This window comes from Melozone crissalis, unplaced genomic scaffold, assembly GCF_028551555.1.
Source record: "Melozone crissalis strain CALT ecotype California unplaced genomic scaffold, PUWL_Pcris_2 ptg000079l_1, whole genome shotgun sequence".
NCBI lineage: Eukaryota > Metazoa > Chordata > Aves > Passeriformes > Passerellidae > Melozone > Melozone crissalis.
The window spans coordinates 4,949,552-4,971,792 of record NW_026535856.1 but is presented as its reverse complement, the minus strand read 5'-3'; the positions used below and the strand labels follow the sequence as shown (position 1 = coordinate 4,971,792).

The following is a 22,241-nucleotide window of genomic DNA, read 5'->3' as shown; positions in this document are numbered from 1 at the left end:
TGTTGTGCTGCTTCTGATGCTGATGTTGGTGATGTTGTTCTTGGCCCTGTTCCTGTCCCTGTGCCCCAGATCATTCCCTCCAAACCCTGACTCCACTCCTGAGCCTGCGTCCCAACCCTGCCCTGCTGTGGCCCTAAATCTCACCTCCTAGACCCAAATCTCCGCTCCTGGGCCCTCCGGATCCTGTTTATGCGGGAAATCTCCTGGTACCGAGGGCGCTTATGCTGCCAGTTATATTGAGAGTGCCGACCATGGCCCCATCCCCAACCAGCATTAGGAGCAGCACCGTAACCATCAGCATCCTTGGCACAGAAATAGGATCCGGAATCCTCGTCCTTGAGGTTGTTCATGGTCAGCGTCACCGAGCTCTGCCCGTTGTCCTTGAAGATCCTGAAGCGACCCTTGAACGATGGTGCGTAGTAGGTGGCACCATTGCTCCAGATCGCTGCGATCCACTCCAGCCCCTGCCCGGGTCTCTGGCCCATCCAGCCCATCCTAAAACTGCCGAAACTGAACCCGGACCCTCTGCAGAGGAGGCACAGGGACCCCCCGGGGGGCTGGAGGTCTCCCCGTACTCCAGCAGGGTCACAGCCGCTCTCCGATCCCCAACCCTTCCCCAGTTTTGTCCCAAATTCCCTTTGTCTGGACTCAAATATTCTACAGAGGTTTCCATTTTTGTACAGTACCTTAAACCCTGATTTTAGACCCAATCCACCCATTAATTAATTCGACAGCTCCACCTGGCTTTTGTATCGCCCCATCCCAATCTCCCCTTTGTCCCGCAGGGCTCCGGGCGGCCGTGACCCTGCTGGAGTGCGGGGGGGACCTCCAGCCTCCAGGGGGGTCCCTGATGTTGCTCTGCATTGGCTCTGGGTTCACTCTGGCCAATCACGACATGTTCTGGGTGCGCCAGAGACCCGGGCAGGGGCTGGAGTTGGTCGCCCACATCACCTACAATGGAGGCTACACCATCTACAGTCCGTCAGTGCAGGGTTGGTTCAGGATCTCTAGGGACAACGGGCAGAGCTGATGGCGCGTAGTAGGCACTGCCACTGCTGCTGATACTTGCGACTGGCTCCAGCCCCTGCCCGGGCCTCTGCCGAAACCAGCCCATCCCAAAACTGCCAAAATCAAACCCGGACCCTTGGCAGAGGAGGCGCAGAGCCCCTTCGGGGGGCTGGAGGTCCCCCCCGCACTCCAGCAGGGTCACGGCCGCCCGGAGCCCTGCGGGACAAAGGGGAGATGGGCACCAGGACCAGCTGTGCCATTCTCATTCCCAGCACAGAGTCAGACACCATTCCCTCTTTCTCTCTGTCTCTCTCTCTCTCCCTCTCTCTCTCTGTCTCTCTCTTTCTGTCACAGGATTTTTCCTGGAGCAGCACAGAGAGAAGATGAAGATGAAACAATTCCCATCTCTCCTCTCTGCTTCTGCTGTTTCTGCGCGTGTGGAAAGTGTCGGGGGATTGTTCCCCTCCAGGGATTCGTCATTTGGGTTCTGCTGGAGATTGTTTTGTTTCCTTGGCCAATGGGCTCGAAGCCATGACCTGGATCTGTCAGACTCTCACGGGGATTCTTTAGGATTTTTTCGTGTCTTTTGTACGGAATTCTTTAGTATCTCTTTAGTATAGATGTAATATAGCATTAATGAGATATAATATAGTATTAATGAGATATAATATAGTATTGATGAGATGTTATATAGAATAATGAGATATAATATAGCATTAATGAGATGTAATATAGTATTAATGGGATATAATATAGAATTAATGAGATATAATATAGTATTAATGAGATGTAATATACCATTAACGAGATGCAATATAGTATGAAAGAGATGTAATACAGTATTAACGAGATATAATATAGTATTAATGAGTTATAATATAGAATTAATCAGATAAAATATAATATTAATGAGATATAATATATTATTAATGAGATGTAATATAGTAATAATGAGATATAATATTGTATTAATGTAATAAAATATATTATTAATGTAAGATAGTAGAGATTTAATAGAGCAATTGTTCAGCATTCTGACTTATGGAGTCAGATGCCGTGACCCTGCTGGAGTGCGGGGGGGACCTCCAGCCCCCCGGGGGGTCCCTGCGCCTCCTCTGCCGAGGGTCCGGGTTCAGTTTTGGGAATTTTGGGATGCAGTGGGTCCACCAGACAGCCAGGCAGGTGACGGAGTGGCTCGGGGGGATTAAGAGCGATGGTTCCAGCACCGGCTACGCACCCTCAGTCAAGGGCCCGTTCACGATCTCCAGGGACAATGGGCAGAACTCGGTGACGCTGACCATGAACAACCTCAAGGACGAGGATTCTGGATCCTATTTCTGTGCCAAATCTGTTAATGTGTGGTATGATCCTGCTGGTGTTGTTTATAGATTTGACTGTGCCCCCCATCCCCGTGTCCCCCCCCGTCCCCGTTGCTCAGACCCTTCTCCCAAACCCCCAGCCCACACCCAGCCCTTGACCATTGATCCCAACCTTGCTCTGCCTCCGCCCCAATTCTCACCCGCTGACCCCAAACCACAGCTCCTGAGCCCAAATCTCCTCTTTGTGCCCCAAACTTTGAAATAAAAGTGGAGATTTAAGGCCAAGGTTAAGACTTGGGTCTACTTTCTTGCAAGCTATGGAGAATTTGGGGAAGAACCGCTCTAGGGTTGGGACAGAGTCAGGAATGGGCAAAAGTGTTTGGGTTTCAGGGAAGGGTCTGGGATTTGTGGACCGGTCGGGACACGGCCACAGGGTCCAGACCAAAACCATCCACACCAGCACCAGTACCCCAATTGTTATAGTCAGATTTCCCGCAGAAATAGGATCCAGAATCCTCGTCCTTGAGGTTGTTCATGGTCAGCGTCACCGAGCTCTGCCCATTGTCCCTGGAGATCGTGACCCGGCCCTTGACCGATGGCGAGTCCCAGGCGCTGCCCCCAGTCTTGATCCCTGCGAGCCACTCTAGCCCCTGCCCGGGTCTCTGGTGCATCCAGTTCATGTCGTAGCTCCTGAAACTGAAACCAGACGCTTGGCAGAGGAGGCACAGAGACCCCCAGGGGGGCTGGAGGTGCCCCCTGCACTCCAGCAGGCTCATGGTCGACCGGAGCCCTGCGGAACAAAGGGAAGATGGGGATGAGGCCAAAGCTCCACCCTTGACCCAAATCCTGACTCTTGGCCACAAATTCTGACCCCTGGACCTTCTCATCCTCCTACAAAGTAGGTCCCGACTCTTTTCCAACTGGCCACACCCACTTCATGCCCACAGCCATTCATGTTTCTCATCCCCATCTCCCCTTTGCCCCACAGGGCTCCGGGCGGCCGTGACCCTGCTGGAGTGCGGGGGGGACCCCCAGCCTCCCGGGGATTCCCTGATGTTGCGGTGCCGAGGGTCCAGGTTCAATTTTGGGAGTTTTGCAATGCAATGGGTGCGCCAGAGACCCAGGCAGGGGCTGGAATTCGTCGCCTACATCAGAAACACTGGTGGCACCATCTACTACGCGCCATCAGTCAAGGGCCGGTTCACGATCTCCAGGGACAACGGGCAGAGCTCGGTGACGCTGACCATGAACAACCTCAAGGACGAGGATTCCGGATCCTATTTCTGTGCCAAAACCACTGCTACTGGAAATGTTAATCCTGGTTATGCTATTGGCCCCGTCCCCATCTCTGCATCGCCCCCTGCCCCCGTTCCCCAGACCCTTCCCCAATCTCCAGTCCCTGACCCCATTTCCTCACTCTCTTCCCCAGCCCTGCTCTGGCTCTGCCCCACATGTCCCCTCTGAACCACACGCAGTGCCCTCGTTCCCCAAATGTCACCGAAATGTCTGGATTTGGGCCCAAAGTAAAGATCAGGGATCAAGAATTCAAATTTTAGCCCCAAATTCCTGATGATAGGCCAAGGGGCAGATTTGGGTCGGTGGCTTTGACTCGGTGCCTGCAGGGGAGATTTGGGGTAGAACTGGACAAGTCTGGGGGCAATGGTTGGGTTGGAGGGACGAGGCTGAGCTCAGGGTGAAACCGGCCCTGATTTGGGGCCAGGAGCTGAGATTTAGGGCCAGAGCAGGGACAAAGGAACAGGAGTGGGGTCAGAGGTTGGAGGGAAGGGTCTGGGGAACCGGGACACAGTTGGGGCTGAAACGACAAATATCAGCAACATAACCACTAGAACCAGTAGCATCGCGTTTGGGACAGAAATAGGATCCGGAATCCTCATCCTTGAAGTTGTCCATGGTCAGCGTCACCGAGCTCTGCCCGGTGTCCCTGGAGATCGTGACCCGGCCCTTGACGGAATCCGCGTACCTGGTGCTGCCACCATAACTGTTGATGCTGGCGATGAATTCCAGCCCCTGCCCGGGTCTCTGGCGCATCCAACCCATCCCAAAACTGCCGAAACTGAACCCGGACCCTCGGCAGAGGAGGCGCAGGGACCCCCCGGGGGGCTGGAGGTCCCCCCCGCACTCCAGCAGGGTCACGGCCGCCCGGAGCCCTGCGGGACAAAGGGGAGATGGGGATGGAGCCAAAGCTCAACCCTTGACCCAAATCCTGACTATTGGCCCCAAATGGGGATCTTTAGAGTTCATCATCCTCCCAGGAGGATTCTACCCCTTTGTCCAGCTGGCCACACCCACTTGGAGGCCCTTGACCAATCAGACTTTTGATTTCCATCATCTCCCTTTTGTCCCGCAGGGCTCCAGGTGGCCGTGACCCTGCTGGAGTGCGGGGGGCAACTCCAGCCCCCCATGGGGTCCCTGCGCCTCCTCTGCCGAGGGTCCGGGTTTGATTTTGGGAATTTTGGGATGGGCTGGATGAGGCAGTAGCCTGGGGAAGAACTGGAGTGGGTGGCAGGGATCAGCACCAGTGGCAGCACCATGTGCAGCCCATCAGTGCGGGGCCAATTCACGATCTCCAGGGACAACGGGCAGAACTCGGTGACGCTGACCATGAACAACCTCAAGGACGAGGATTCCGGATCCTATTTCTGTGCCAGATCTGCTGATGGCAGTTGGGGTAGCAGTGCTGGCCATGGTGACAATGACAACAGAGCAGCCCTACCCCCTTGTTGAAGTCTCCACCCGTCCCCAGCCCCTGACCAGTGATCCCAACCTTGCTCTGCCTTGACCCCAGTTCTCATCTACTGACCCCCAATCATACCTCCAGACTTCGAATCTCCTCTGTGTGCCCAAAACTTTATACTGAATGCGGATATTACAGGCCAAGGTTTAAGGTTTGGGTGAACTTTGTAGCCAAAATCAGGGTGAGAATTTTGGCCAGAGCCACTCCAGGATTGGGACACGGGGTCCGGGATTGGGGTTTGGGGATAGGGTGGGGACACAGAGATGAGATCAGGGTCAATATCATCAACACCAAACTCAGTAAGAGTACCCGAACTCCCAGAAGCTTTTTTGGCGCAGAAATAGGATCCGGAATCCTCGTCCTTGAGGTTGTTCATGGTTAGCGTCACGGAGCTCTGCCCGTTGTCCCTGGAGATCGTGACCCGGTCCTTGAACGATGGCGCGTAGAAGGTGCTGGAACCACCCTTATTGACCGCTCCAACCCATTCCAGCCCCTGCCCAGGTCTCTGGTGCGCCCAGCTCATGTCGAAACTCCCAAAACTGAACCTGGACGCTCGGCAGAGGAGGCGCAGGGACCCCCCGGGGGGCTGGAGGTCCCCCCCGCACTCCAGCAGGGTCACGGCTGCCCGGAGCCCTGCGGGACAAAGGGGAGATGGGGATGAGAAACCTGATTTGTTGAGGGACTCAAAGCTGGGGTGGCCAGCTGGAAAAAGGGGCAGGACCCACCTGGGTGCAAGATGATGATCTCCAAGTGTCCCAATTTCGGGGCCAAGAGTCAGAATTTGGGTCAAGGGTTGATCTTTGGCCTCATTCCGATCTCTCCTTTGTCCCGCAGGGCTCCGGGCGGCCGTGACCCTGCTGGAGTGCGGGGGGGAACCTCCAGCCTCCCGGAGGGTCCCTGTGCCTCCTCTGCCGAGGGTCCAGGTCCAGTTTCAGCAGTTTTGCCATGAACTGGGTCCGAGAGAGACCCGGGCAGGCACTGGAGGGGGTTGCGGGGATCTACAACACTGGTGCTTACACCGTCTACGCGCCATCGGTCAAGGGCCGGGTCACGATCTTCAGGGACAACGGGCAGAGCTCGTTCATGAACAACCTCAAGGACGAGGATTCCGCCACCTATTTCTGTGCCAAGGATGCTTATGATGCTGCTGGCAATGCTTCTGAAGATATTGAAGAGGGCAGTGGAAAATCCATCCCCATCTCACTGTCCCCTCCTGTCCCCAAAGCCCCAGACTCTTTCTCCAAATCTCAGCCCTTGACCCCATTCTTGACCGTTTGTCCAAAGTCTTCCCCATTTTCACCCATGGTGACCACAGACCCCAAACCCCGACTGGTTCTGCACCAAACCCAACTGAGTTGGTGCCAAGATTAAGCCACTTTCACCCCAAATCTTGACCCTTTGGAGATCTTTTGGGGAACGAGGGGGAGATTTGGGGCCGCGAGTTGAGTTTGGGGCCAGACCCAGGGGAGTGTTTAGGGCCAAAGGAGAGCGTTGGGGCAAAGGGGGCGGGGCTGGGACAAAGGGTCAGGGGTGGGTCAGGGGGGTTTTGGGAAGGGTCTGGGGACAGCTGGGGACAGGGACGGGGCCAGGACCCCAAACACCCACCCAACCACCCATAAAAACAGTAAGAGCAGTGCTAACACCAGAAGATTTGGTACAGAAATAGGTGGCGGAATCCTCGTCCTTGAGGTTGTCCTTCGTCCTTCCAAGGACGAAGATTCCCCATCCTATTTCTGTGCCAGGGCTTTTTGTGCTGGTTGTTGGGCTGTTACTAATCATGGTGACAATGCTTTTGATAGCGTCAAACTTCTCGGTTTTGCTCCTGTCCTATATTGGATCTCCAAATTTTAGATTTTCGTCCCAAACCTCACCTCTTGTCTCAGATCTTGACCCTTTGTCCCCATTTGCAAGAATGGTCAGCACTGACCCCAAACCCTCGCCTGTTTCTGCCCCAAAACTCAACCATTGGCCCCAAACCCCCCTGACCCACCCCTGACCCATTGTCCCAGCCCCGCCCCCTTTACCCCAATGCTGCCCATTGGCCCCAAACCCTGCCCTGGCTCTGGCCCCAAACTCAACTCTCGGCCCCGAATCTCCCACTTGTGCCCAAAAAGTTCCCAAAGGGCCGAGATTTGGGGACAGCGGGTGAGGTTTGGATCAGCGGCTGTGGCTGGGAGCCCAAAGTGGGGATTTGGGGCAGAATTGGGCGAGTTTTGGGGCCAAAGCAGGAGGGTTTGGGGCAGAACCAGTGAGGGTTTGGGGTCTTTGGTCACCATTGGTGGAAATGGGGGAGATCTGGGCAAATGAGTCAAGAATGAGGTCAAGGGCTGAGATTTGGGTAAAGGTTCTGAGATTTGGGGACAAGAGGGTCTCAGACGAGGGCGCTGCCTCCACCGGCACGGTCAATAAAGGCAGCAGCAGCCCAAGCAGCACCAGCATCTTTGGAACAGAAATAGGATCCGGAATCCTGGTCCTTGAGGTTGTTCATGGTCAGCGTCACCGAGCTCTGCCCGTTGTCCCTGGAGATCGTGAACCGACCTTTAACCGACGGGGCGTACAAGGTGCCGGAACCATCGCTCCTGATGTAGGTGACGTATTCAAGGCCCTGCCCGGGTCTCTGGCGGATCCATTGCATGGCAAAACTGCCGAAACTGAACCCGGACCCTTGGCAGAGGAGGCGCAGGGACCCCCCGGGAGCTGGAGGTCCCCCCCGCACTCCAGCAGAGTCACGGCCTCCCAGAGCCCTGCGGGACAAAGGGGAGATGGGGATGAGGCCAAAGCTCAACCCTTGACCCAAATCCTGACTCTTGGCCCCGAAATTGGGACCCATGGAGTTCATCATCCCCCTCCCAGGTGTGTCCTGCCCCTTTTCCCAGCTGGCCACATGCAGTATGAGACATTCAACCAATCAGGTTTCCCATCCCCATTTCCCCTTTGTCCCGCAGGGCTCCGGGCGGCCGTGACCCTGCTGGAGTGCGGGGGGGACCTCCAGCCCCCCGGGGGGTCCCTGCGCCTCCTCTGCCGAGGGTCTGGGTTCAGTTTTGGCAGTTTTGGGATGGGCTGGTATCGACAGACACCCGGGCAGGGCCTGGAACACATCGGAGGGATCCAAAGCGATGGCAGCACCTACTATGTGCCATCGTTCAGGGGCCAGGTCACGATCTCCAGGGACAACGGGCAGAGCTCGGTGACGCTGACCATGAACAACCTCAAGGACGAGGATTCCGGATCCTATTGCTGTGCCAAAAACGCGTATGATATTGGGGTTGGGAGGCTCATGCTGCTGGTTCTAATTTTTGTCCCGTCCCCATCCCTGTGTCCCTACCTGTCCCCATTTCCCTGGTCCTTCCCTCCAGCCCTTGACCCCATTGTTGCCCCCCACAGACACAAATCTGGCCCATTTTTCCCCAGTCTCGATCATTTGCACCCAGATTTGGGGACCTTGGTTGAGCCTTGGAGCCAAGAGTTGAGTTTTGGGTCCAGGAGCTGAGATTTGGGGCAGAACCAGCTGAGTTTGCGGCCCATGGTCACAAGTGAACCCCGCTGAGATCTGGGGCACAAAGGGCAGAGTTTTAGGCATGAACAGTTGAGTTTTGGGTCAAATGTCTAAAGCTGCAAGAGAAATGTTGGAGGTGAGGCAATGATGGTGGAGATTGGGGGAAAAATGTCAAGGTTTGGAGACAAGGGCAAAGATTTTATGGTAGAAAGCAGGAATTTTGGGATGTCTGTGAGACCAGTGTCAGGTGATGGGGCCATCACCGGCATTCTAAATATAATTAGCACCAGCACCACCAGTACCAGGAGATTTGGCACAGAAATAGGGGGCGGAATCCTCGTCCTTGAGGTTGTTCATGGTCAGCGTCACCGAGCTCTGCCTGTTGTCCCTGGAGATCCTGAACCGACCATTGACCGATGGCGCGTACCAGGTGCTGCCACCACCATTACTGATATCTGCAACGTACTCTAGCCCCTGCCCGGGCCTCTGTGAATACCAGCCAATGGAAAAACTGCCAAAACTGAATCCAGACCCTCGGCAGAGGAGGTGCAGGGACCCCCTGGGGGGCTGGAGGTCCCCCCCGCACTCCAGCAGGGTCACGGCCACCCGGAGCCCTGCGGGAGAAAGGGGAGATGGGGATGAGGCCAAAGCTCAACCCTTGACCCAAATCCTGACTCTTGGCCCCAAACTGTGACCCTTGGAGTTCATCATCCTCATCCCAGGTGAGTCACATCCCATTTTCCAGCAGACCACACCCGCTTTGATCCCACAGTCAATGAGGTTTCTCATCCCCTTTTTCCCGCTGGGCTCCGGGCGGCCGTGACCCTGCTGGAGTGCGGGGGGAACCTCCAGCCCCCCGGGGGGTCCCTGACGTTGCTGTGCCGAGGGTCCGGGTTCAATTTTGGGGATTATGGAATGTACTGGATCCGCCAGAGACCCGGGCAGGGTTTGGAATATGTTGCAGGGATCTACAGCAGTGGTGGCACCACCTACTACAATCCATCGGTCAAGGGCTGGTTCAGGATCTCCAGGAACAACGGGCAGAGCTCGGTGACGCTGACCATGAACAACCTCAAGGACGAGGATTCCGGATCCTATTTAGTGGGAAAGCTTCGTGCTCTGGTTGTGTTCCTAGTGCTGGTTATGTTGACAATGCACGTTATGGCCTCCATTTCCTGGTTCTGGCCCCACTCCTATCATTGAGTCCCAAGAGTTGTGATTTTCGTCCCAAATGTCACCCATTGACCCGGTCCGTTACCTTTTTTCCCCATTTGTACTAATGGTCAGCACTGAACCCAAACCCTGCCCTGCTCCTGCCCCAAAACTCAACCATTGGCCCCAAACCTTCACCCCTGAGCTCCATGTCTGACCTTGCTTTCCAAGATTTCCCATTTCTGCCTGTGCCAGCTCAGCCAATAAGGGCCTGAGGAGCTGGGGGCGATTTGAGGACAAGGTGGAGATTTGGGGCGAATTTTGTTGCCAACTTACTTTGGCTTGGGGCAGAACCAGTAAGGGCTTTGTGGCTTCGTGGTTGGCGTTGCTGGAAATGGGGGAGATCTGGGGGAAAGGGTCAGGAATGGGGTCAAGGGCTGAGATTTGTGGAAGAGTCTGGGGACTGGGGACAGGAAGGGCTCAGAAACGCTTGTGCCACCACCGGCAGGGTCAATATAAGGAGCAGCATCAGCACCACCAACATAAGCAGCTTTGGCACAGAAATAGGATCCGGAAGCCTCGTCCTTGAGGTTGTTCATGGTCAGCGTCACCGAGCTCTGCCCGTTGTCCCTGGAGATCATTACCCAGCCCTTGACCGACGGCCCTGTGCGCGGTGCTGCCACCACCATTAGTGATATCTGCAATGTATTCCAGCCCCTGCCCAGGATTCTGACGAAGGCAATCCATTTCAAAAGTCCTGAAACTGAACCCGGACGCTCGCCAGAGCAGGCGCAGGGACCCCCCGGGGGGCTGGAGGTCCCCCCCGCACTCCAGCAGGGTCACGGCCACTCCCCCATCCCCAAACCTTCACGGTGTTTTTGCCCCAAACTCCCTTTGTCTGGCCCCAAATCTGAAACAGAGATTTCCAGTATTGTAAAGTGCCTTCAACACTGCAATGAGCCACAATCCACCCATTAATTAATTGGACACCTCCACCTGACTTTTGCATCGCCCCATCCCCATATCCCCTTTGTCCCGCAGGGCTCCGCCGGGCAGCCGTGACCCTGCTGGAGTGTGGGGGGGAACTCCAGACCCCCGGGGGGTCCCTGCGCCTTCTCTGCTGAGGGTCCGGGTTTGATTTTGGGAAATTTGCCATGGGCTGGATGCGCCAGAGACCTGGGCAGGGGCTGGAATTCATTGCGGCGATCTGGGACAATGGTGGTTGGACTGGGTAGGCGGATTCGGTGCAGGGCCGGTTCACGATCTCCAGGGACAACGGGCAGAGCTCGGTGACACTGACCATGAACAACCTCAAGGACGAGGATTCCGGATTCTATTTCTGCATGAAATCTGGTTTAAATAATGGAGGTTGGGGTGGTGCTGGAGCTGTTGTCGTTTTTGGCCCTGTCACTGTCCCCATGTCCCCCCTGTCCCCATTCCCCAGTTTCTCCCTCCAATCCACAGCCCTGACACCATTCCTGTCCCCGTGTCCCAGCCCCGTGACCCTGCTGGAGTGCGGGGGGGACCTTCAGCCCCCCGGGGGGTCCCTGACATTGCTGTGCCGAGGGTCCGGGTTCAGTTTTGGGAGTTATGGAATGTACTGGATCCGCCAGAGACCTGGGCAGGGCTTGGAATACGTCGCAGGCATCTACAACACTGGTGGCACCACCTACTACAATCCATCGATCAAGGGCCGATTGAGGATCTTCAGGGACAACGGGCAGAGCTCAGTGACGCTGACCCTGAACAACCTCAAGGACGAGGATTCCGCCACCTATTTCTCTGCCAAGAGTGCTGGTGCTGGTTGGGCTGAAAGTGCTCATCGTATTGATGATGGCCTTGCTGTCCCCATCCCCATCCCCATCCCCGTGTCCCCCCCCTGTCCCCGTTGCCCAGATCCTTCCCCCAAACCCCCAGCCCACACCCAGCCCTTGACCATTGATCCCAACCTTGCTCTGCCTCCGCCCCAGTTCTCACCCGCTGACCCCAAACCACAACTCCTGACCCCAAATCTCCTCTTTCTGCCCCAAAACCTTGTTATAAAAGTGGATACTTCAAGCCAAGGGTTAAATTTTGGGTCAAATTTGTGGCAATGTGCAGAGAGCGGATTTCGGGCCAGTCCACTCCAAGACCTGGACATGGGGACAGGAATGGGGTCCAGGCTTGGAGTTTTGGGGGAGGGTCCAGAGAATGGAGATAGGTGGGGACCGGGGAACAGGAACACGGCCAAATGCAACCGAAACATGAGAGTGACCAATACCTGCAGCAGCATTCCAACCAGCAGTACCAACAACACTTCTGCCACAGAAATAGGATCTGTAATCCTCGTCCTTGAGGTTGTTCATGGTCAGCGTCACCGAGCTCTGCCCGTTGTCCCTGGAGATCGTGAACCGGCCCTTGACTGAATCCGCGTACCTGGTGCTGCCACCATCGTTGCTGATACTCGTGAGCCACTCCAGCCCCTGCCGGGGTCTCTGGCGATACCAGCTCATGTGGAAACTGCCGAAACTGAACCCGGACCCTCGGCACAGCAACGTCAGGGACCCCCCGGGGGGCTGGAGGTCCCTCCCGCACTCCAGCAAGGTCACAGCCGCCGGGAGCCCTGCGGGACAAAGGGGAGATGGGGATGAGAAACCTGATTGGTTCAGCGCCGAAAAGCGGGTGTGGCAAACTGGAAAAAGGGATGAAACGCACCTGGGAAGAGGATGATGACCTCCAAGGGTCTCAATTTGGGGCCACGAGTCAGGATTTGGGTCAAGGGTTGAGCTTTGGCCTCATCCCCATCTCCCCTCTGTCCCACAGGGCTCCGGGCGGCCGTGACCCTGCTGGAGTGCGAGGGGGACATCCAGCCCCCCGGGGGGTCCCTGCGCCACCTCTGCCGAGGGTCCAGGTTCCCTTTTGGCAGTTTCTCCATGTTCTGGCTGCGTCAGAGACCCGGGCAGGGGCTGGCATACATTGGAGGGATCGACCCTAGTAGTGGCACGCACTACGAGCCTCAGTGCAGGGCCGGTTCACGATCTCCAGGGACAATGGGCAGAGCTCGGTGACGCTGACCACGAACAACCTCAAGGTCGAGCATTCCGGATCCTATTTCTGTGCCAAATGTGCAAATAATGGTTGTTGTAGACCAGGTGCTTATAGTGAAGACGCCACTTGTGGATCCAGTCCCGTCCCCCTGTTCCCCCCTGTCCCCAATCTCAGATGATTCCCCCAAACCTCAGCCCATGACCCTTTGTCCCAAATCTCCCCCATTTGCCCCAATGGTCAGCACTGACCCCAAACCCTTCCCTGCTCCTGCCCCAAATCTCAACCATTGGCCCCAAACCTTCACCCCTGGCCTCCAGTTCAGGCTACCTCCAATCAGGGCCCAGGGAGCTGGGGGAGATTTGGGTGAAATGGACAAAACTGGGATAAGGTCAAAAGTTTTGGCAGAGTTGGTGGACACTGAGGGAGAAGGTCAAGAATGGGGTCAAGGGTTGGGATTTGGGCAAGGATTTGGGTATTTTGGGACATTTGGGGAAACAGGGATCGGGTTTTGGGGCCACCACCAGCATCCTCGCCATGTCCAGAGCTCCCAGAGAGGATTCCAGCCCAGCCCCAAGGAGCAGCACCAGACACCGAGGCCACTGAGGGAGAAGTGAAGCCCCACATGGGAGCGAGGGAGGGAGGGAGGGAGGGAGGGACGAGAAGACGCTGCGATTTTGGGGCTCCGCAGCCTCCCCCCACTTCCTCCCTGGCAGCTGCCGGCGCCCAGCCCGGGCGGGAAAGGAAACAGAAAGTTCCTGGTTTTGGTCATTGTGAAGGTCTGTGTTTTGCAGAGGGCAGCTAAACCTTTGGGCGCTGCGGCAGAGGAGGCCCAAGGGTCCCAATTCGGGGCCAAGGTTCAGGATTTGGGTCAAGGGTTGAGCTTTGCCCCATCCCCATCTCCCCTTCGTCCCGCAGGGCTCTGGGTGGCCATGTCCCTGCTGGAGTGCAGGGGGGCACCTCCAGCCCCCCGGGGGGTCCCTGTGCCTCCTCTGCCGAGGGTCCGGGTTAAGTTTTGGAAGCTACGACATGAACTGGATCCGCCAGAGACCCGGGCAGGGGCTGGAGTGGGTTGCGAGCGTCAGCTACAATGGTGGTTGGACCGGGTACGCGCCATTGTTCAAGGGTCGGTTCACGATCTCCAGGGACAACCGGCAGAGCTCGGTGACGCTGATCATGAACAACCTCAAGGATGAGGATTCTGGATCCTATTTCTGTGCCAAACGCACTGGTGCTGGTGCTGCTCCTTATGCTGCTGGTGTTTGACGTTTCGGCCCCATCCCTGTGTCCCCTCCCATCCCCGTTCCCCAGACTCTTCCCCAAACCCCAATCCCTGACCCCATTCCTGTCCCCGTGTCCCGACCCTGCCCTGCTCTGGCCCCAAACCTCAGCTCCTGGCCCCATGTCTCAGCTCCTGGCCCCACATCTCAGCTCCTGGCCCCAAATCACTGCCGGTTTCACCCTGAGCTCAGCCTCGGCCCTCCAATCCCAACCATTGCCCCCAGACTTGTCCAGTATTACCCCAAATCTCCCCTGCAGGCACCGAGCCACAGCCACTGACCCAAATCTGGCCCATTAGCCACACATCGGGAATTTCAGGCCAAAATTTGAATTTTTGACTCCTGACCTTAACTTTGGCCCCGAATTTTGAAAAATTAAATGTAATTTGAGGAACGAGGGCACTGAGTGTGGCCCAGAGGGGACATTTGGGGCAGAGCCAGAGCAGGGCTGGGACAGAGAGTGAGGAAATGGGGTCAGGGGTTGGGATATGGGGGAAGGATCTGGGGAACGGGGACAGGTAGGGATGCAGAGATGGGGACGGGGCCAATAGCATAACCAGGATAAACATTTCCAGATGCAGTGGTTTTGCCACAGAAATATGTGGCGGAATCCTCGTCCTTGAGGTTGTTCATGGTCAGCACCACCGAGCTCTGTCCGTTGTCCCTGGAGATCATGAACCGGCCCTTGACCGACGGTGCGTACGAGGTCCCACCTCTGCCGCTGATACTTCCGACCCACTCCAGCCCCTTTCCAGGTCTCTGTCGCACCCAATCCATTTCAAACTCCCGAAACAGAACCCAGACCTTCGGCACAGCAACGTCAGGGACCCCCCGGGGTCTGGAGGTCCCCCCTGCACTCCAGCAGGGTCACGGCCACCCGGAGCCCTGCGGGACAAAGGGGAGATAGGGATGAGGAACCTGATTGGCTGTGGGCATAAAGTGGGTGTGGCCAACTGGAGAAAGGGAGCTTGACCGACTTGGGAGGGCCAACAGGGCCAGGAGCTGGAGGGAGCTCGAGGCCGTGGCCAGGATGTGCCGGGTAGGGGGTCCCAGAGGGTTTTGGGGGTCGTTACCATGATGTTATTTCGGCAATTAATGCACCGGTTTCAGGACGAGCTGTCCAAGTAATTAATGAGTGGACTGGGGTTAATTGTAGGGTTTGCGGCAAACTCGATTATGGAAAATTGTGGCGTAGATTTGGGAGCAAACCAGGGGAGTCTGGTGAAAACCGGTGAAGGTTTGGAGATGGGGCAGCAGCCGTGACCCTGCTGGATTGCGGGGGGGAACTGCAGCCCCCCGGGGGTTCCCTGCGCCTCCTCTGCCAAGGGTCTGGATTCGATTTTGGTAAATTTGCAATGCTCTGGATCCGCCAGAGCCCCGGGCAGGGGCTGCAGTGGGTGGCCGCCATCGACAGCCACGGTGGCACCTACTACGCGCCGTCATTGCGGGGCCGGGTCGCGATCCCCAGGGACAACGGGCAGAGCTCCATGTCCCTGACCATGAACAACCTCAAGGACGAGGATTCCGGATCCTATTTCTGTGCCAAAGAGTCCAGCACTAACATTGCTGCTGGTGCCCTTGAATCTATTGACCCGTGCCCATCCCCAGGTCCCCACCTGTCCCGGTTCCCCAGGTCCTACCGTCCGACCCTTGACCCCATCCCTGACCCCCACCGACCCAAATCTGGCCCATTTTCCTAAATCTCGAGCACTTGCACCCAGGTTTGGGGACCTTGGCTGAGACTTGTAGCCAGGAGCTGAGGTTTGGGGTCAAGAGCTGAGAATGGGGAAGAGCCAGCTCAGAGCTGGGACACGGGGACAGGACTGGGGTCACGGGCTGGGGATTTGGGGAAGGGTCTGGGGAACAGGGACAGGGAGGGACAAAGAGATGGGGATGGGGTCAAAAGGATAACCAGCAGCAGCCCAACTACCAGCACCAGCACATTTGGCACAGAAATAGGTGGCGGAATCCTCGTCCTTGAGGTTGTTCATGGTCAGCGTCACCGAGCTCTGCCCGTTGTCCCTGGAGATCGTGAACCGGCCCTTGACCGAATCCGTGTAGCCAGTCCAACCAGCATTGTTGGTGATCCCAGCGACGTACTCCAGACCCTGCCCGGGTCTCTGTCAATACCAGCCCATCCCAAAACTGCCGAAACTGAACACAGACCCTCAGCAGAGGAGGCGCAGGGACCCCCCGGGGGGCTGGAGGTCCCCCCCGCACTCCAGCAGGGTCACGGATGCCCGGAGCCCTGCGGGAAAATGGGGAGATGATGGAAATAAGAAACCTGATTTGTCAAGGGCCCCTAAGTTGGTGTGGCCAGCTGGACAAAGGGGTGGAATCCACCAATGAGGAGGATGATGAACTCCAAGGGTCCCAGTTTGGGGCCAAGAGTCAGGATTTGGGTCAAGGGTTGAGCCTTGGCCTCATCCCCATCTCCCCTTTGTCCCGCAGGGCTCCGGGCGGCCGTGACCCTGCTGGAGTGCAGGGGGACCTCCAGCCCCCCGGGGGGTCCCTGACATTGCTGTGCCGAAGGTCCGGGTTCAGTTTTGGGAGTTATGGAATGTACTGGATCCGTCAGAGACCTGGGCAAGGCTTGGAATACGTCGCAGGCATATACAACACTGGTGGCACCACCTACTACAATCCATCAGTCAAGGGCCGGTTCACGATCTCCAGGGACAACGGGCAGAGCTCGGTGACGCTGACCATGAACAACCTCAAGGACGAGGATTCCGCCACCTATTTCTGTGCCAAGAGTGCTGGTGCTGGTTGGGCTGAAAGTGATCATGGTATTGACGATGGCCTTGCTGTCCCCATCTCCATCCCCGTGTCCCCCCCCTGTCCCCGTTGCCCAGATCCTTCACCCAAACCCCCAGCCCACACCCAGCCCTTCACCATTGATCCCAACCTTGCTCTGCCTCCGCCCCAGTTCTCACCCGCTGACCCCAAACCACAACTCCTGACCACAAATCTCCTCCTTCTGCTCCAAAACCTTGTTATAAAAGTGGATACTTCAAGCCAAGGGTTAAGTTTTGGTCAAATTTGTGGCAATGCGCAGGGAGCAGATTTCGGGCCGAACCACTCCAAGACTGGGACATGGGGACAGGAATGGGGTCCAGGCTTGGAGTTTTGGGGGAGGGTCCAGAGAATGGAGATAGGTGGGGACCAGGGAATAGGAACAGGGCCAAATGCAACCGAAACGTGAGAGTGACCAATACCTGCAGCAGCGTTCCAACCAGCACTACCAACAACACTTCTGCCGCAGAAATAGGATCCGGAATCCTCATCCTTGAGGGTTTTCATGGTCAGCGTCACCGAGCTCTGCCCGTTGTCCCTGGAGATCGTGAACCGGCCCTTGACTGAATCCGCGTACCTGGTGCTGCCACCATCGTTCCTGATACTCGTGAGCCACTCCAACCCCTGCCGGGGTCTCTGGCGATACCAGCTCATGTGGAAACCACTGAAACTGAACCCGGACCCTCGGCAAAGCAATGTCAGGGACCCCCCCAGGGGGCTGGAGGTCCCCCCCGCACTCCAGCAAGGTCACGGCCGCCCGGAGCCCCGCGGGACAAAGGGGAGATGGGGATGAGAAACCTGATTAATTCAGCGCCGAAAAGCGGGTGTGGCAAACTGGAAAAAGGGATGAAACGCACCTGGGAAGAGGATGATGAACTCCAAGGGTCCCAGTTTGGGGCCACGAGTCAGGATTTTAGTCAAGGGTTGAGCTTTGGCCTCATCCCCATCTCCCCTTTGTCCCGCAGGGCTCCGGGCGGCCGTGACCCTTCTGGAGTGTGGGGGGGACATCCAGCCCCCCGGGGGGTCCCTGCGCCTTCTCTGCCGAGGGTCCGGGTTCAGTTTCGGCAGTGTCTCCATGCACTGGGTGCGCCAGAGACCCGGGCAGGGTCTGGAGTGGCTCGCAGAGATCTACAGCAGTGGCAGCACCTACTATGCGGATTCAGTCAAGGGCCGGTTCACGATCTCCGGGGACAACGGGCAGAGCTCCGTGACGCTGACCGTGAACGACCTCAAGGACGAGGATTCTGGATCCTATTTCTGTGCCAAAAATATTGATAATAATTTTTGCAGTGCTGGTGCTCCTCTTGATCCATCTGATCCCATCATCGGGTCCCCATCCGTCCCCATTTCCCAGACTCTTCCTCCATTCCTGTCCCCCTGTCCCAGCTCTGAACTGGCTCTGCCCCAATCTCAGCTCTTGCCACCAAATCGCAGCTCTTGGCTCCCATGCTCAATGAAGGTCCCCAAACCTGGGTGCACATGGTCGAGATTTGGGGAAAATGGGCCTGATTTTGTTCCGTGGCTGTGACTCAGTTCCACCACTGCAATTTTGGGACAGAACGGGTCCAGTTGGGAAAAAATCATTGGGATTGGATGGACGAGGGTGAGCTCAGGGTGAAACCGGCCCTGATTTGGAGCCAGAGCTGAGATCAGGGCCAGAGCAGGGCATGCTTGGGACAAAGGGTCAGGAATGTGGTCAGAGGTTGGAGGGAAGCGTCTGGGGCAAGGGGACAAGGACGAAACTGAAAGGACAACCAGCAGCAGCATTCCAACCACCAGTGCGTGGTTCTTTGGCACAGAAATAGGTGGCAGAATCCTCGTCATTGAGGTTGTTCATGGTCAGCGTCACCGAGCTCTGCCCGTTGTCCCTGGAGAACCTGACGCGATCCTTGAACGATGGCGCGAGGTTGGTGCCGGAACCATCGCTCCTGATGCTCCGGACCCACTCCAGCCCCTGCCCGGGTCTCTGTCGGACACATTGCAGGGCAACACTTCCGAAACTGAACCTGGACCCTCGACAGAGGAGGCGCAGGGACCCCCGGGGGGCTGGAGGTCCCCCCCGCACTGCAGTAGGTTCATGGCCATTCCCACATGCCCAAACCTTCACTGGTTTTTTCCCCAAATTCCCTTTGTCTTGCCCCAAATCTCCCACAGATATTTCCAGTATTGTAAAGTTTCTTCAGCCCTGCAGTTAGCCCCGATCCACCCATTAATTACTTGGACAGCTCTGCCTGAGTTTTGCATCTCCTCATCCCCATCTCCCCTTTGTCCCGCAGGGCTCCGGGCGGCCGTGACCCTGCTGGAGTGCTTGGGGCACCTCCAGCCCCCCAGGGGGTTCCCTGCGCCTCCTCTGCCGCGGGTCCGGGTTCAGTTTTGGCAGTTTTGAGATGCAGTGGTTGCGCCAGAGACCTGGGCAGGGGCTGGAGTGGCTCGCGGGTATCAGGAACGATGGTGCTTACAACGACTAAGCGCCGTCGGTAAAGGGACGGTTCACGATCTCCAGGGACAACGGGTAGAGCTTGGTGACGCTGACCATGAACAACCTCAAGGATGAGGATTCCGGATCCTATTTCTGTGCCAAATGTCAAAGCACTGGCTGTGGTAATGGTGCTTATGCTTATGGTGTTGATGGTGGTTGTGGTCCCAAGCCCTTTTTTCTGTGTTCCCAAGTATCACAGAATTCTCTGATCCTTCCCCAAAATCCTGGCTCTTTTTCTCACATCTCAGATATTTTCCCCCAAACTCCACCGTCACTTCCCCAATTCCCAAATTTCCCCCAATTTTCCCCATTTCTCCCCAGTCTGGCCCTTCCCCTCTGTCCCAGTGCGGAACGGGGATCACTCCAGGGCCCTTTGCACACAAAGCTTTTTGTGCAGCCGGCGCTCTGCCGCAGCGCCCCGAGGCTGAGCTGCCCTCTGCCAAACAGAGATGTTCACCATGACCAAAACCAGAAACTTTCTGTTTCCTTTCCCGCCCCGGCCGGGCCCCGGCAGCTGCCGGGGAGGAAGTGGGGGGAGGCTGCGGAGCCCCAAAATCGCGGCGTCTTCTCCTCCCTCCCACCGTCGCTTGCTCCCACCTGGGGCTTTACTGCTCCCTCAGCGGCCTCGGTGTCTGGGGCTGCTCCTTGGGGCTGGGCTGGAATCCTCTCTGGAAGCTCTGGACATGGTGACAATGCTGGTGGTGGCACCAAGCCCCCATCCCTGTTTCCCCAAATGTTCCAAAATCCCCAAATCCTTCCCAAAATCCCAACCCTTGACCCCATTCTTGACCTTCCTCCGCAGTCTCCACCATCTTTGCCCCAACTTTCGACTTTCCCCCAATTTTGCCCATTTCACCCAAATCTCCCCCAGTTCCCATGCCCTGATTGGAGGAGGCCTGAACTGGTGGCCAGGGGTGAAGGTTTGGGGCCAATGGTTGAGTTTTGGGGCAGGAGCAGGGCAGGGTTTGGGGTCAGTGCTGACCATTGTGTCAAATTGGGGAGATTTGGGACAAAGGGTCAAGGGCTGAGGTTTGGGGGGAGGATCTGGGTTTGGGGACAGGGGGGGAACTCTAAGATGGGGACTCAGAAATAAACACTGTGACAACATCACCACAACCAATATCGTCACCAGCAGCAGGAACACAACAATCATCCCAATTTTTGGCACAGAAATAAACAGCAGAATCCGCGACCTTGAGTTTGGCCATGGTCAGCGTCATCAGACTCTGCCCGTTGTCCCTGGCGATCATGAACCGGCCCTTGACCGAATCCGTGTACCAGGTGCTGCCACCGCTGCGGATGTAGGCGACGAATTCCAGCCCCTGCCCGGGTCTCTGACGGACCCATTGTAGGGCAAAACTCCTGAAACTGAACCCAGACCGTCAGCAAAGCAACGTCAGGGACCCCCCGGGGAGCTGGAGGTCCCCCCCGCACTTCAGTAGGGTCACGGCCGCCCGGAGCCCATCCCCAAATCTTCACCAATTTCACTCATATCTTCACTGGTTTGGTCCCAAGTCTCCACCAGATTTTTCGGGTATCCTGAGGTCCCTCAAACCCGGCAAGTGAACTTAATATTCTCATTAATAGTTCGACACCTTTTCCTGAGTTTTCCACATTGATTTCAAAAGTAATAGCTTATTAACAACCCCCAAACCCCCTGGGACCCCAACCCACAAAGCCCCTGGGGACAACCCGGCCTTGGCCTCGAGCTCCCTCTGGCTCCTGTGTGGGGAGTGCAGGGGGGACCTCCAGCCCCCCGGGGGGTCCCTGCGCCTCCTCTGCCGAGGGTCCGGGTTCGATTTTGGGAATTTTGCCATGGCCTGGATCCGTCAGAAACCCGGGCTGGGGCTGGAACCAGTCGCAAGTATCAGCAAAGGTGGCAGCACCTACTACGCGCCATCGGTCAAGGGCCGGTTCAGGATCTCCAGGGACAACGGGCAGAGCTCGGTGACGCTGACCATGAACAACCTCAAGGACGAGGATTCCGGATCCTATTTCTGTGCCAAATTGTTATGGTTTAGGCCCGGCAAAGCCAGGGCCCCCATAAATATACCTTTTACCTGATATCTGCTGTGAGATGTGGCCAGGAAATAAGCAAAGCAGGCTCCAACTTAAACATAAAGAGAAGTTTATTAACTAAACTACACACACAATTACTAAACTACACACACACAGGGGAAAAAAACAAGGAGAATGAGAACTACACAGAAACACTTCCTTATCCTCCTCCCACCAAATTCCCAAACACATTTACATTTCCCAAAAATTATCCACACTCGGTCTGGCACCACCCTTTGGAAAAAAATCAAATCTTCAGCTCATAAGGGATAGACGGAGTCCTTCCTTGTGCCACGGACTTCTTGTCACAATCAGCAATTCGCCCGGTATCTTGCTATCTCGTGACATCTCCTTTCCATGCCGAGGTGCTCTCACCACCTGGCATGGGATGGGGCAGGGGCCTGCCTTCAGGGCCTTTTAAGAATGCCTCGTCTCGTTCCAAGCAGAGTACAGTCACAATCCTGGGACCTCTGTCCCCCCCCCATGTCTTCTATACCCCCTGGGGCCGAGGGGTCTCAAAACCAAACTCTCTTGACGCCGAGCCTCCGCTTCCCCCTGCAATACAGCCTCTGCCTCACCAGGAAACAGTCCATGGAAATACAACAAAAAAGAGTCCAGCAAAAACTGCCACTCCATCTTCCTCCATTCCGTCAACATCTCTCTTCTCCCTTTGCCAGACCCTCCTTACTGGCCTGATTTTCTTCCTTCATCTTCCACTCCTGTCCCTTTCCCAGGAAAGGCAATGTTCTGCGAAGCCTTCATTCCCCAAAGGGTTAAAAGTTCTCCCAGGCGGCCGGACTGCCCGCTGCCCAACCCCCCCCCTTTCTCCTCCCAGCCGTGCTGCCTGCCGGCACATGATATCAAGTTTCAAGAT

At 56.6% G+C, this 22,241-nt stretch overlaps 1 gene segment (V, D, J or C); it reads left to right on the top strand.

The window, feature by feature from the left end:
- Positions 1 to 895: 895 nt before the first annotated feature.
- Positions 896 to 20,661, top strand: LOC128946314 (Ig heavy chain V region 914-like). The segment is given in 4 exon segments: positions 896 to 981; positions 15,272 to 15,453; positions 16,644 to 16,823; positions 20,591 to 20,661. Coding segments are annotated over 4 exon segments (519 nt in total).
- Positions 20,662 to 22,241: the final 1,580 nt, after the last annotated feature.